Source organism: Lepisma saccharinum, chromosome 15, assembly GCF_977018435.1.
Source record: "Lepisma saccharinum chromosome 15, izLepSacc3.1, whole genome shotgun sequence".
In the NCBI taxonomy this organism is placed as follows: Eukaryota; Metazoa; Arthropoda; class Insecta; order Zygentoma; family Lepismatidae; genus Lepisma; species Lepisma saccharinum.
Window position 1 is genome coordinate 47,351,616 of NC_139243.1, and position 15,040 is coordinate 47,366,655.

General features: G+C 44.5%; 1 protein-coding gene across 1 annotated transcript; it reads left to right on the top strand.

Annotated features, from left to right (window-relative positions):
- Nucleotides 1–802: 802 nt before the first annotated feature.
- LOC145999230 (uncharacterized) lies at nt 803–1,762 on the top strand. Its single transcript, XM_083136166.1, has one exon. The coding sequence runs from the start codon at nt 803–805 to the stop codon at nt 1,760–1,762; it is 960 nt and encodes a 319-aa protein (XP_082992292.1).
- The last annotated feature ends 13,278 nt before the right edge of the window (nt 1,763–15,040 follow it).

A 15,040-nucleotide genomic window follows, 5' to 3' on the forward strand; every position in this document is an offset into this window, starting at 1 on the left:
TAGGAAACTACTTGAAAGGAAGAATGTAATGTAAAAAATGGTAGTAAGAATAACTTCCGTTAATAGAATAAAACAATAATCACTTGAACATCAATACCTAAATATTTGAGGACCAGTTTCTCTGTGAGTGATGAGTGGACTCCAGATTCTTACAAAATATGTACATAAATATGTAACAATAATTGATAAAATATGTACCTAAAAATGTATTATCAAAAGGATATGTAGCAACATATGTAGTATCAAGAATATGTAATATTAAATATAATCGAGTATCCAAGCAAATTAAAGAATTCTGCTAAGTATTTATTTTATTTGAACATATTCAACACAATTTGAAGGACATACATTGTTCAAATTAATATTTGTATCAAGCTTGTAGCGACAGCCACCTAAAGCCGCTGACTTTTGCTGCCACCTAACGGGGGGAGAAGGAACCGCCTTACCAGACGCAAGGGATTTGACCCCTGGAACCAGGGGTGAAAGACTGGGGAAGAAAAGAGCCAGAGAGAGAGATTTCAGCCATCTCCAGGACAACGACGGGAGCGGTCTCTTGCAGTGTTACTTAGTGTTTGTAGTGTTCATCTAGCTGTAGTGTTCTTTTAGAATAAACAACCAGGTAAGCCAACACCCTTTAATTTGGTGATTATTCCCCAAACTGGTGACCCCGACGTGATCGTTTTTTTGGGGGGCCGTGAATCGTGATTACCCCCCTTTGTGTACCATACCAGCCGGATCGAACAAGTTCACGCTAGACGACGCGCCCAACCCCCTTTGTTCTGGACGCACCAACTACACCGCGATGACAGAGGAACTTCAAGCGCAGCTCGACCAACTCAGGCGGGAAAACGAGCAACTCAGACAGCAAGCACTTCAACCGAGGACTCCAGCACCGCACGCAGTACAATCGCAACAGGACTCCGTACATCGAGTGAGTGTGAAGCTCCCCCCATTCTGGCCCGAGGACATGGAATTGTGGTTCTCCCAAGTGGAGGCCCAGTTCACCATCGCCCACATCACCCGGGAGGAGACGAAGTTCGCATACGTCGTGGGACAGTTAGAAGGTCGGTACGCGTTCGAAGTGAGAGACATTATACGTACACCACCGGCAACCGACCCTTACACCCGGCTGCGGACGGAACTCACGCGAAGATTTTCCCTGTCTGAAAATCAGCGATTGCGGCAGATCCTGATGGAAGAAGAAATGGGCAGTCGCAAACCGTCCCAGTTCCTACGTCACCTCCAGTCACTCGCAGGCACCACTCCCATGCGTGACGACTTGCTGCGCACGTTGTGGCTCCAACGCCTGCCCGCTCAAGTTCAAGCGATTCTGCAGGTGCAGTCTTCGGAACTTCCGCTGGACCAACTTGCCACGCTCGCGGACCGCATCGTGGAGGTGAGCCCCCCCATGCTCACCCCCGCGACAAGCAACATCGCCGCACAGTTCGTCTCGCCCAACCCGCCGGCTATCTGCGCGACCGCGACGCCACTCGCGCCCGCCTCCGACACGGTTCGGCTTCTCCAACGCGTCGAGGAGCTAACTCGTCAAGTCGCGTCCCTGCAAAGCGACTTTCGCGCCTTCCGCGGTCGCTCGCAATCGCGTGACCGTACCAGCCCGCGCCGCTACGGCCGCAGATCGCCGTCAAGAGGAAGAGATGAGGGAATATGCTGGTATCACCACCGCTTCGGCGACCAGGCTCAGAGGTGCAACGACCCATGCACGTACGCGCCCGCGACAACAAACACCAACGGCAGCCGCTAGTCGCGGCAAACGGCTGCCGTCCTGGTGGAAGCCGCCTGTACGTGACCGACCGCTATAGCCGCCACCGCTTCCTCGTCGACACAGGGTCGGATATTTGTTGTTTCCCGAGACGTTTGCTCCCGGACCGACGCCATCCGACCGACTACGTGCTCAGTGCCGCAAACGACTCGACGATCAAGACGTACGGAATTCTGCCCCTCTGCCTCAAACTCGGCCTGCGTCGCGAGTTTTCATGGCGTTTCGTCGTCGCGGACGTTTCCGTGCCCATCATCGGATCGGACTTCCTGGACCACTTTGAGCTGCTGCCGGATTGTCGCAACAAGCGCCTGCTCGACGGACGAACGGGACTCTCGGCTCCCTGCCAGCCAACGAATACTATGCAACCCAGCATCAAGGCCTTGTCGAACGATTCTTCATACAGCGACGTCCTAGCCGATTTCCCGACGCTCACGCGTCCCGCCGGCACGCCGCGAGAAGTTCGTCACTCCACGGTCCACTACATCCGGACGACCCCGGGCCCCCCCGTGTCCAGCCGACCTCGCCGCCTAGCTCCAGATCGCCTACAAATAGCCAAGGCCGAATTCGACTCCATGTTGCGCGAAGGCACCGCACGTCGCTCCGACAGCCCCTGGTCTTCGCCGCTGCACATGGTACCCAAGAAAACGGAGGGCTGGAGACCGTGCGGGGACTACCGTGGCCTCAATGCCCGGACGATTCCGGACAGCTATCCAGTGAGGCACATCCACGATTTCAGCAACCACCTCCACGGATGCACCGTCTTCTCGGTCATCGACTTGGTCAAGGCGTACACACAAATTCCTGTCAACCCAGACGACATCCCGAAGACAGCGATCACCACGCCATTCGGGTTGTTCGAGTTCCCATACATGACCTTCGGACTACGCAACGCCGGGCAGACGTTCCAGCGTTTCATCGACGAAGTGCTCTCAGGACTGGATTTCTGCTTTCCATTCATCGACGATATACTCGTCTCATCACGCAACCACGAGGAACACCGCGAACACCTACGCGCCCTCTTCGGACGTCTCTCGGACCACGGCATCCTGATTAACACCCAGAAGTGTGTGATTGGGACCCCCTCCGTCACGTTCCTTGGGTACGAAGTCTCCGCTGCCGGTACACGACCGCTTCCCGACCGCATCGCAGACCTACAGGACTTCAAACGACCAGCCACGGCTCGCGGCGTGCGTCGCTTCCTCGGCATGATCAACTTCTACCGTCGTTTCCTGCCATCTTCTGCCGAACACCAAGCTCCTCTGCATGCTGCCGTCACCCCCCTCCGAGGATCCCAGCCATTCCCATGGACGCCGGACCTGGAACAAGCTTTCGAGGCCTGCAAGACCAGCCTTTCCAACGCCACGCTCCTGGCCCATCCGCATCCCGAAGCCCCGCTGGGACTTTTCACCGATGCCTCCGCCACCTCCGTCGGTGCATGCCTGCAACAGTTCGCCAACGGCTTGTGGCAACCCCTCGCCTTTTTCTCCCGGAAACTCACCACCAAGCAGACCGAGTGGCCACCGTACTACCGCGAACTTCTCGCAGTCTACGCAGCCGTTCAGCACTTTCGTCACATCCTGGAAGCGCAACACTGCACCATATACGTGGATCACAAGCCCATCACCTACGCCTTCCAGCAGCGGCGTGACAAACTACCTCCAGTGCAACTCAACCAACTTTCCTTCATCGCTCAGTTCACCACGGACATCCGCTACATTGAAGGCACCTCTAACGTGGTGGCGGACGCGCTATCGCGGGTGGACGCAGTTCGCGGGAACACTCCCTCCAACGATCTGCGCTCCTTCGCCTTCGCCCAAGAAGAGGACGATGAGCTCCGTGAGCTCCTGAACGGCGATTGCGATCTCCACCTCCAGCTCATGGACATACCTGGCACCGAAGTCAAGCTCTTCTGCGACACCTCCACCGCGAAACCCCTGCCGTATGTACCCGCCGCGCACCGCCGCCGCATTTTTGATGCCTTGCACGGCCTCAGTCATCCCGGTACCCGAGCGTCCGCGCGCCTAATCGCGTCGCGTTTCGTCTGGCCCAGAGTCCAGCAAGACTGTCGCGCTTGGGCCAGATCGTGCCAAGACTGCCAGCGCACCAAAGTCTCCCGACACGTGCACGCACCATTGGGCAATTTCGTTCCTCCGTCTGCAAGGTTTCAGCACGTGCACATCGATCTGATCGGGCCTCTCCCATCAGCGGGACCCTATAAGTACTGCCTGACAGCCGTGGACCGTTTCACCCGTTGGCCCGAAGCCTACCCCTTGGAACGCATCACCGCGGCGGACGTCGCGACGGCCTTCACATCGTGTTGGATCTCGCGATTCGGTTCCCCCGCCCGCATCACAACAGATCAAGGGCGGCAATTTGAATCAGAACTCTTCCGCGAACTAGGACGGACCATCGGCTCCGAGCGCCATCGCACCACCAGCTACCACCCATGCGCCAACGGCATGGTCGAGCGCTTTCACCGCCACCTCAAGGCAGCACTCATGTGCCACCCTGGCTCCACCTGGATAGAAGCCCTGCCCCTCGTGCTCCTTGGGATTCGCGCAGCCATCAAAGATGACCTCGCAGCATCGCCTGCCGAACTGGTGTACGGCGAACCTCTCCGACTCCCAGGAGAGCTCATCGTGCCACCAACAGCCACCCGGATGGAAGACCCTTCCGACCTGGTTTCCAGACTTCGGCAACACATGGCTCGCCTGCGACCACAATCCGGTTCCCGTCACAATCAACCCAGCACCTTCATCTTCAAGGACCTGTCAACCTGCACCCACGTCTTTCTCCGTGACGACTCCGTATGAGGCAGCCTCCAACCACCGTATTCCGGACCACACCAAGTCCTAAGCAAAGACGGCAAGACCTTCACCCTGCGTCTCAACGGTCGTGAGACCCGCGTCAGCATTGACCGGGTCAAACCAGCCTACACCTGGACGGAGGACGTCCCACCAACCAAGGGTTCCTCAGAGACACCAACGCAGCCCCCCACCAACCAACCACCATCGGCGCAATGGCAAGAGAGTCCAGCACCAAAAGGTGACTACGTCACCCGTTCTGGTCGACGCGTAAGATTTCGCCTCCCACACAAGGTGTAACCCTTTTTCTCCGTGGGGGTCTGGTGTAGCGACAGCCACCTAAAGCCGCTGACTTTTGCTGCCACCTAACGGGGGGAGAAGGAACCGCCTTACCAGACGCAAGGGATTTGACCCCTGGAACCAGGGGTGAAAGACTGGGGAAGAAAAGAGCCAGAGAGAGAGATTTCAGCCATCTCCAGGACAACGACGGGAGCGGTCTCTTGCAGTGTTACTTAGTGTTTGTAGTGTTCATCTAGCTGTAGTGTTCTTTTAGAATAAACAACCAGGTAAGCCAACACCCTTTAATTTGGTGATTATTCCCCAAAAGCTTTATAAACTCAAAAAAGCAGAGCAACATGTACATATTTAAGAAACCAATTTTGTCAACTATTAATTACTTTTCACATCACAAATTATTGTAGAATATGTCAATATGTAAGAGAACTCTTTGTAATGTTTGAAACAAATTGTAAATAAAAAGGCATCTACAGAAAGAACAATCGACTGAAACATAGCTACTTTGGTACTTTTTGTACTTTCTGCAAGTGAACATATTGTGTAACTCGCTACATACAGGAACATTGCTTTCTTGTCCACCAATGTCAAGTTTCTATGTTCTTTGCCTAAACCTAAAAGCAAAATGAAAATATGTAGCCAGAAGGGGGGCTAACTCCAGCATCTTTTGATAAATAACAGGATTTTTTTAGTCTTCAGCCTGTCTTTCGACTTGGCAGTCAATTTTAGGTGACTGTGAGCACTATGCAGCTCATTGATTAAAAAATATGATATCACATGAGCTACAAATTTTCTTTGTCATGCTTCAGAGATCGAACATATTGGAAAATTAATAAAGATAGAAAAAAAAATTGAAATATGTTGTTTTATTTAAACCAAATTAGCAAATATGTAAAATATATAATATCCTGGCAAATATGTAAAAATATGGAACATAAAACTTATGCAAAATCATGTCAGTTATATTATGCATTGACATTCTTCCGTTCAAAGTATGTATTTAGAAAGGAATAGAATATGTAATTACATACACATCCGGGTTCTAGTGATGAGTTATCAGCCCCCAAGTTCCATCACTGTTATTATTTTGGTTTTCTAGACTGATATCTACTACTTCTTCCTTTCCAGTAGTTTCCCCATTGTCTTCTGAAATACAGTATACACTGTGCAGTACTTCTGTACACCAATATACTGTAGCATTCAATGGGGACTGGAATTATAGAACAACTCACATGAGAGGTGCGAGTGCTGGCCAATTATCTGCAATGGAACTCATAAAGATAAAATACTCTTTAAAATGCTGTCAGTACTCTAAGTGAGAGAAGAGAGGTTTGATGTAACCTGGTGCTCAATATGACAAAATTTACTGTCCATTAAAACAATTTAAATTCCCATCAAACCTAGTGTTTTTGGGAGAAAAAGTCCTCCATGACCATCCCATTTTAGAAATCTGCTGTTATGGCGACAGAAATTATCTGTTTTTACATGAAGTTAGAAATTAGAAATATGTAGTTGAAAAAGACTGTTTCAAGTAAATTTTATGCATAGATAAAATTTTGAAATATACATAAAGTTTAAAGTGGAATAGAAATCAAACAGAATTCCCCTCACTGAGAATCCATTAATCACCCAAGAAGGTTCTGAAAAATTCGGAGGCCAATAATTTAAAACTGAAAATAATGCATATTAATAACAATGCATTCTGCTTGATCATCACCAATATGATTTGATTTATGCTTCCTGTTATGCTCTTACATCATTTCTTACTTTGTTCTAGAGAATCCATTTACACGGCAAGAAGAAGTGAAAGAAATACAGTGTATCAGATCATGGAGTAACTAAACAGTTACCCTCCATCACTGAGTCAAGATGGGAGAAGAACATGTTGAGGTAAGCCATTTCCTATACTCTCTCTTTTTGTTATTTTCCCTGTTTCCTCTTCTTTAGTGGATTTGCTTCCTCCTCTTTTCCTCCCTTCCCCTTGGTGGATTTATTTCCTCCAATTCCTCCATTTCTCGACTCAGTTCATTGTATCTCCCTCTGCCATTGGTGGACACTCTTCCTCCAATCTCCATCCTTCCTCATTGGAGGACTCAATACAACAACTGAAATAGATAAATAATATCTATCTTCTCTTGAGAGGAAATAGTATTTCTTCTCTTGAGAGGAAATAGTATTTCTTCTCTCCTATTTTATTTGGTAGATTTGCTTCCTTCCATCCCTTTCATTCTTCTCGGAGGACTAAGTTCTTCCTAACTTTCCCTCTCCCCTTAAATGTAATTGCCTCCTCATATCCCCTACTCAATTCCGTGCAGAATTCCCTATTGCCTATATTGTGTTTTTCACCCTTCATGAATTTAATTCCTCCTACCACCTTTCTTCTTCCTGGAGCATCTCTGCTTCCACTTTCATGGTTGATTTACTTCATCCCATGTCTCCTTGGAGAGTATCAATCCTCCTATCTATGCTTCTTCTTGTTAGTGGAATTCCTTCCTCATCTTTTCTTCTGATATCCTCGATTGACTCAGTTCTTCCTATATCCTTCCCTAGTCCTTCGTGCAACTTCCTATCCCCTTCCTTGTGCGAGGACTCAGTTTTCCTCATGCTCCCTGTCTCTCCTTCCACTATCCTTGGTGGATTTACTTCATTTCATTGCTCCACTATTCTTGCAGCACTTCACTCTACCTTTGTTACAATTTCTCTCCTTGGTGAAATAATTTCCTCCTGTGTTCCATTCCTCTTTTAATTGAAGCATTATGTTCTTAGATTGTTCCCTGCTTCATCTTTTCCTATCTTCTTATTTTCTGTTTGGAGGACTTTTCTTTCTATTTCTACTTCCATTTCCTAGATTTACTTTATTCTATAGTCTTCCATTCTCCGTGAAGGATTCAATTCTTTCTATCTCCTCTCTTCTACTTAGGGGATATATTTCCTCCATTCACATTCAGATGCCTATGAAGGACTCACAAGGGAGGTTATCTAAGTGTCCCCCTTCAATTTTCATGAAACGTGACAGGTGTATAGAGGGGCCCAAAGGAAGAAATGCATGTTTTTTTTTGTTTTGGCTAAAAAACTGTTTTAGGGGCAAAACCCCCCTCAAATGTCAAGATGTGGACAAATTCAAGTGGGGATCTGACCCCTGTGTCCCCTTCCGATTTCCATTAAACTTGGCAGGTGTATAGAAGGGGGCAAAGGAAGAAACATGTGTTTTTTGTTTCAGCTAAAATGCAGTTTTAGGGGGCAAACCCACCCCCACAAATGTCAAGATGAGGACAAATTGAAGTGGTGATCTGACCCCGAAACCACGTAAATCTGGCATAGGAAGAACACGCACATATAATTGGGACACACACAGCACAGAACTGTAGGATTGTTGGTACCAAACGCAGTGCAATTGTAGAGAGATGCCAAATTCATAGACACCGTTGTTCCCAGATAGGCATGGGCATAACAATAGATGGGCCAGAGCAGGGTAACGGAACATCAAAATAGCCGTACACAGGAACCATAACCCTATCAAACATGACCTTGATATCATGTAGGTGATATCCATAGCCAAGGATACAAGGGGGACACAGGGGTCAGATCCCCACTTCAATTTGTCCTCATCTTGAAATTTGAGGGGCGGTTGCCCCCTAAAACCGTTTTTTAGCCGAAGCAAAAAACATGTATTTCTTCCATTGGGCCCCTCTATACACCTGCCACGTTTCATGGAAATCGTAGGGGGACACTTAGATAACATCCTTTGTCAGTTATTCCTAACTCCATCCTCCAACTAGGTGTATCTCATTCATTCTCTGAGGTCCATTTTCCAGGAAGGACTCAATTCCTCCTCCCTTCTACTTGGTCAATTCATTTGCTCATATCATATTGCTTTCTCCAAGCAATACTTGTCTCCTCCTATGTTATCTTTTCTACTTAGTGAATTTGTTTCATTTTTTAACCTTCCAATCTCTATCTGTTATCCATGTATGACACAATTCTTCTTATATTCTGTCCATTACTTGGTGGTTTCCTTTGCTCCTCCTCTTACTTTATATTCTCCATGAAGGACTCCATTCTTTGAATCTATGCTAACATGACCTAACCCAAGCCAATTCTTCCACTTGGTGGATTCCGATTTAACTCCCAGCTTCAACTTTCCACAAAGGACTCAGTTTTTGCTATCTCACCTCTCCCTCTAAAGAATTCATTTCCTCCTCTCATTTTCAATTCTGCATGGAGGCCTTAGTTCTTTCTATTTCTTTCTTCCGGTTGGTGATTTCCCTTCCTCATCTCACCTTCAATTCTACATGTAGGACTGAGTTCTCTCTATATCCCCTCTTCCACTTGATGGCTTTCTTTTCTTCTATCACTTTTCTTTCTGTTTTGAGGATTAGTTCTTCCTGTCTCTCCTCCTCAACTTGCTAATTCCTGTCCTCTTACCTTCCATTCTCTATGGAAAAATTAGTTCCTTCTATCTCAACTCTTCTATTTGTTGGTACTTTAATCAATTCGTATTTCATCCTACATTGATGACACAGTTATTTCAATCTGGCCTCTACAACTTGGCAGTTTCCGTTAAACCTTACAGCTTTCATTCTCCATGAAGGATTCGATTTTTCCCATCTTTCATTATCCGCCTATGTATTCTTCTCTTCCCCTCTTCCATTGTCCATGAAGGACTCAGTTCTTCTGATTCCTTTCCTCTAATATCTTCTCCTTCTCCTTGAAGGGTTATGTTCTTCCTATCTCTGTCTTGGTGTACAGGGTGGCTCAAAAAGTCACTTAGCACTCCCCCATACAAGACCACTGCAGCATGCAACATGGAAATGGTGATGACCAATCGTTATCAGCATTTCTCGTGAAGTTCTAGCCTGATTTGATATATTATATCACCCCCTTCCCATTTAAAATTCTGAAGTGGAATTCAAGATGGCGGACATCAAGATGGCCACCGACCATGTGGGTGGCGTCAATGTGGTTCCCCCTTGGTCTGATAACAATTGGTCATCACCATTTCCATGTTGCATGCTGCAGTGGCCTTGTACTGGGGGTGTTAAGTGACTTTTTGAGCCACACTGTAGTTTGAGAATTCATTTTTGCTATCTCCAAATTATCTCTTCATGGATTTCTCCCAAGTGGAAGAAAGTACTTAAAGTACTTGCTGGAGAACTGTGTCATCATCCATTGTGAACGGGAGATACAAAAAGAAGAGAATACACCAGATGCAAGAGGAACGATATGAAGAAGATAATCAATTCTTCATTGAGAATGGAAAGGAAAGGAAGGAAAGGAATCTGTCAAATTGAAGAATGACAATGATTGGTGATTGAAGAAAGAAAATCTCCAAGTGGAAGAGGGGAGACAGGAAGAATTGTGTCCTCCATGTACAGAGTGATCACAAAGTCCCGTTACCCCCTATCGCGTGTCCACATCATCATAGATGGTCGCATTGTATTAATGTGAGATCATGGCAGAGGACAACTCGGAGGTAGTGTGACTATTCGTTATGATTTAGTCCAGAGTGTCTGTGTGTACACCATCGTTTACATAACAGAGTATGATTCTCCGCCATGTACGATGGGAAATTCTCCTCAACGTTGCTGGCGTGATGGCAGTAAATGCAAGTCAAACAGCATCCTTAAGTTCGTCAACTGTCTCGTAACGTGTGGCAGCAACCTTCAGTTGGGACCTTGTTCTCACTAACATCAATGTAATACATAGGGGGTAATGGGACTTTGTGATCACTCTGTAGAGTGACAGGAAGAGTGAATGGAGTGAGAGGAGGAGGGAGTTGAGTGATAGGAAGAAATGGAGGAAATACATGAAGTTCAAGAGAGGAGATGGGAAAATCTTGGTTCTCCAAGGAGGAGAAAGGAAGAGGATAAGAGGGAGGGTGAGATATGGAAAAGGTAGTCCTGCAAAGGAAAGGGAGAGATGAACTGAAGTAAATCCACCAATCATAGTGGAAGAATAGATAAGGAACTGTGTTATACCAGGAGTGTGAATGAGATAGGAATAAACCGTGACAATGGATGTGTAGAGGAAAACTGAGTTCTCCATGGAGAATGAAAAGTGATGAAAGGAAGGAAAACCAGCACATGAAAGAAGGGTTATATCAAGAACTCAAATGACCAAGGAGAGGGGAGATAGAAGGAGTTTAATCCACTTTCGACAAGGAAAGGATATAGGAAGAAACGAATAATCCATGGAAAATGGAAGAAGATAGGAGGATAGGGATCCACCAAGGGGAAAAAAATGAGACAGGAAATGCTGAGTTCTCCAAGGAGAATGAAGAGAGGTGAGATGAAGGAATGGATTACAAATGGAGGATAATGATAAAGAAGACTAAGTTCTTCCTATCTTCCATTTTCCATATAGTGGATTGTATTCCTTTTCTCACCTGCCATTATTCACGGCAGACTCAGATTTTCTTAACTTCCCGCTTAAAAGCTTCCTTCTACCACCATCATTTCTCCTTTGAAGATTCAGTGTTTCCTGTCTTCTTTCATCCACTTAATGGATTACTCTCCTCCTACTTTCCATTGTTGAATAGAGGAGGAAGGACTCAGTACTCCCAATGTTCCATCTTCCATTTGTGAATTCCTTTCCATCACACACCTTCCTTTCTCCATAGAGGACACATTTCTTCCTACATCGCCTCTTCAACTTGGTGAATTTCTTTCCTGAAAGAGAAGGGAACGAGATAGCTGGAGATAAGTTTTCCAGGAATAAGGGTTGGCGATAAGTAGTAGTTTTTTCTATGAAGGAAGAAACGGATAGGGAGATATAATATTCTACAACTAGGAGGGGAAGAAGAAAGTAAGGAGAAACATATTCTTGAAGGAGAAGGAAGGGAAATACGAAGACGATGCAAGTTCTCTAGAAAAAGAAGTAAATGAGTAGAAACATAAAAGTATTAGAAGGGAAGAAAAGGATGCAGATTCACCAATGACAAAGAAAGATATAAAGAGGAGGCAATCATCCAAGTAGAAGACAGAAAATTAAAATCAAACCAGTTATTCATTGAGGGTGGAGAAAAGAGTAGGTGACAATCCTACTGAGAAATAAGAGAGAGAAAGAGGGAGGAGGAAAAAAAATCCCAAGCACAAGGGGTGAAGATAAGAGGAGACAAAAATACAGAGGGAGATAGCAACAAGTAAGTCCTTGAAATGATATTGGAGGAACATAGGAACAAGTGAACTCAAGAAAGTCTTCAAAGTAGAATGCGAGGGTAAACCAAGGAATATTACCTACGAGAAGAAGGGAAGGATATAAATGAAGGCAAATTTGCCAAGGTAAAGGGAGGGAGATATGAGGAGGCAAGTCCTCACAGGACAAGGAGAGATCATACGAGAAGAGAGGTATATAGTAAGTGGCAATTCCTTCAAAAAGATAAGAAGAGACAGCAGAAGTAAAGTTCAAGAAGGAGAATGGATGGAAGTAAAAGGAATAGGAAGAAACATGTATTTGCTGGAGAATGAAAGCTGACAAAAAATATTGTGTCCTCAAAGAAGAGGAGATGAACACAATGGACTGTAAATCCACCAAGGAGAAGGAGAGAGATAAAATAAATTGAGAGATAGGTAGAGAGGAACATGCACTGCTAGTTTTGGCGAATCGCAATGAACATGATGAGTAGTAATTTGATAAAATAAATGAAAGTATACTCGCTAAGAACTTTGGTGACAACATAGAAAGTTGACTACTTAATACACTCGCCTTCTGAACAGGCTTATTACAGAAGGGAGAATAATAAGAAGCATGTTGTCATAAGATAAGAGAAAGAGATTAACTAATTCCAAGGCAATAGAAGGAGACAAAAAGAAGCAAGTTCTCTAAGCAGAAGGAACACAGAAGGAAATTTCTTACCAAGGAGGAGAAGGGAGATAGAAAGAATTAACTTCTTCAAAGAGAAGTGAGGAAATTTAAAGGATGATAATCCATCAAGGGCAAGAGGGAGATAGAGAGAACAGAGTGCAGCAAGGAGAAGAGACAGTGGCAAGTGAAAGTGAATGTACTTAGGAGAAGGAAGGAAGAAAATAGAAAGGAGAAAATGAATTGAATCACTTACCATAACAGTTTGTTTTTCCCCTCTTGGTACAGTTGAAGTAGAGCATCTGTTGAGGCTATTGTGAGTCTCTAAGCTCACTGATTGTCTGTGCTGTGGCAAATAACTTTTTGCTTACTCCCAGATCTCATGCACAGAAATTTCTCCTCCTTCTCTTTGGGAGGCCAATGAATTTTATATTATGGGTAGTTCAGCATGTAGGCTGTTTTTACCCATTATGGAATATTGGGATAAGCTCCTTACTAAAACATAATTGAGGATAGGCCTCTAAAAAGAAAATAAATATGTTTGATCAGAACTTGTTTACTCAATGTCTAAATATATACTCAATACATCATTACTACCTCAATATGTATTTATTACTTAACAAGAACTAAACTACACTATTTCAGAGGACCATAATCTCCTAACCTAATTTTAAAGCTGAGATTGTAAAGATGCACTCAGCATACAAGGGAACAAATACAGGACAACATAACTGCACAAAGGATATCTTCATCATGGGTCTAGTTGCCAGATGCACTGGGGTGTAATACATGGAAGTGAGGATGGCTTCTGGATGCCTTGCCAAAAGGTCTACCCCTGTAAAATTTGAATTAATACTGAAATAGAACAGGAAACATAAAATACAATGGAATCGCCAATCAAGTAGTTTACATTTCTTTTAAATGTAAGTGGTTACAGTTAATGTATTGTCTTGGTAAACATAAAAGTGGAAAATTTTCCCCTGTGTATTTTATCATGCCATTAAGGACACATTAAACATAGTGTTAGATAAAAAATTAGAATCTGTATGTGATTGGTATGTGTCCATCAACTCATTTCAACCATTTATCTAATAAAGTAAGTGTAAGAAACATTCAGTTTGAGGAAAAATAGTTTCCCACAGTGCCCGTCAATGTATGTGGGTCAGATAAGGCAAGAAAGTGTGCACACTTTACAATTATTTTGATAAAGTCAAAATCTCCCAAGCGTTGTCCCCTCGAAATTGTGATTAATGTCAAATACTGAGAGTATGCTTAACTATCTTGTCAAAAAATAAATTAATATTTAAAAAAAAAATTGTCAGAACACCAGAAAATCATCAACATATGCTTACAGGCCGAAACCAAGTGTTAGGTAATAATCAAAATTTAACTATTGATAACAACTAACAACTCGTTTGAGATGCCAAGTGCAGAATGCAATATTTTAAATCTGTTTGTAGCAGATCATGCCATTTACTTAAGTTTGAGTTGCAAAAAGCCTGCATTTTATATTTATTTATACCACAGGATAATTCACCAAAATTTAATGATATTATGTTCCAATATTTACCACACTCTAAGTTGTGGAAATGTTTGGGTACCATTATCAACAAGAATTGATAAAAGCATATGTTCATTATCAGTACAGTCATTATGGGAATTGCATTACTTAGATTTTAACTTTGAGTTTGTCCTTATAATACCATTCACAATTATAAATTGTAGTCCTTGTAGAAAACTTCAGCTGTAAATGGATTACATATAAGTAGAATTCACAATTGGAAATACTTTAAATGTACTATAATTAGTTATTTAGTTTATTGAGTAAATATTTTACAACTAAACAGAAATGTATTCACAAAACGTGAAATATACATTTGGAAGTACATGTATTTCACCACATTTCCACGAGATGGAAGGTGTGTGCACCTCGCGCACAGATTGAGGCAGTTGTTTCAAAATGGCAGCTATGCTTGAGACGTTTGACACAGTTCAGCTGCAGTGTGTGACTCGGTTTCTGTGGTGAAAGGGACAGATACATCCTGAAATCTATCGCGAGTTATGTGCAGTATGTGGTGACACATGCATGACATTAACAAATGTCTGTAACTGGTGTGCAAAGTTCATCGCAAAGCATGTAAATGTCTTCGATGAACCCCATTCTGAACGGCCTCGCACATTCCACACACAGAGCAATGTTGATGCTGTGGAGGCATTGATTCAGGCTGACCAGCGGTTAATAATCCAAACAACAGTGGATGCAGGCAGTGGGCATTTCATGTGGCAGTGCATACTCCATCATTCATTATGAACTTCGGTATCGCAAAGTGTCATTGAGATGGGTCCCCAGATAGCTCACACC

Coding starts and splice junctions, on each gene's coding strand:
- LOC145999230 (XM_083136166.1), top strand. CDS start 803: ATGACAGAGGAACTTCAAGCGCAGCTCGACCAACTCAGGCGGGAAAAC.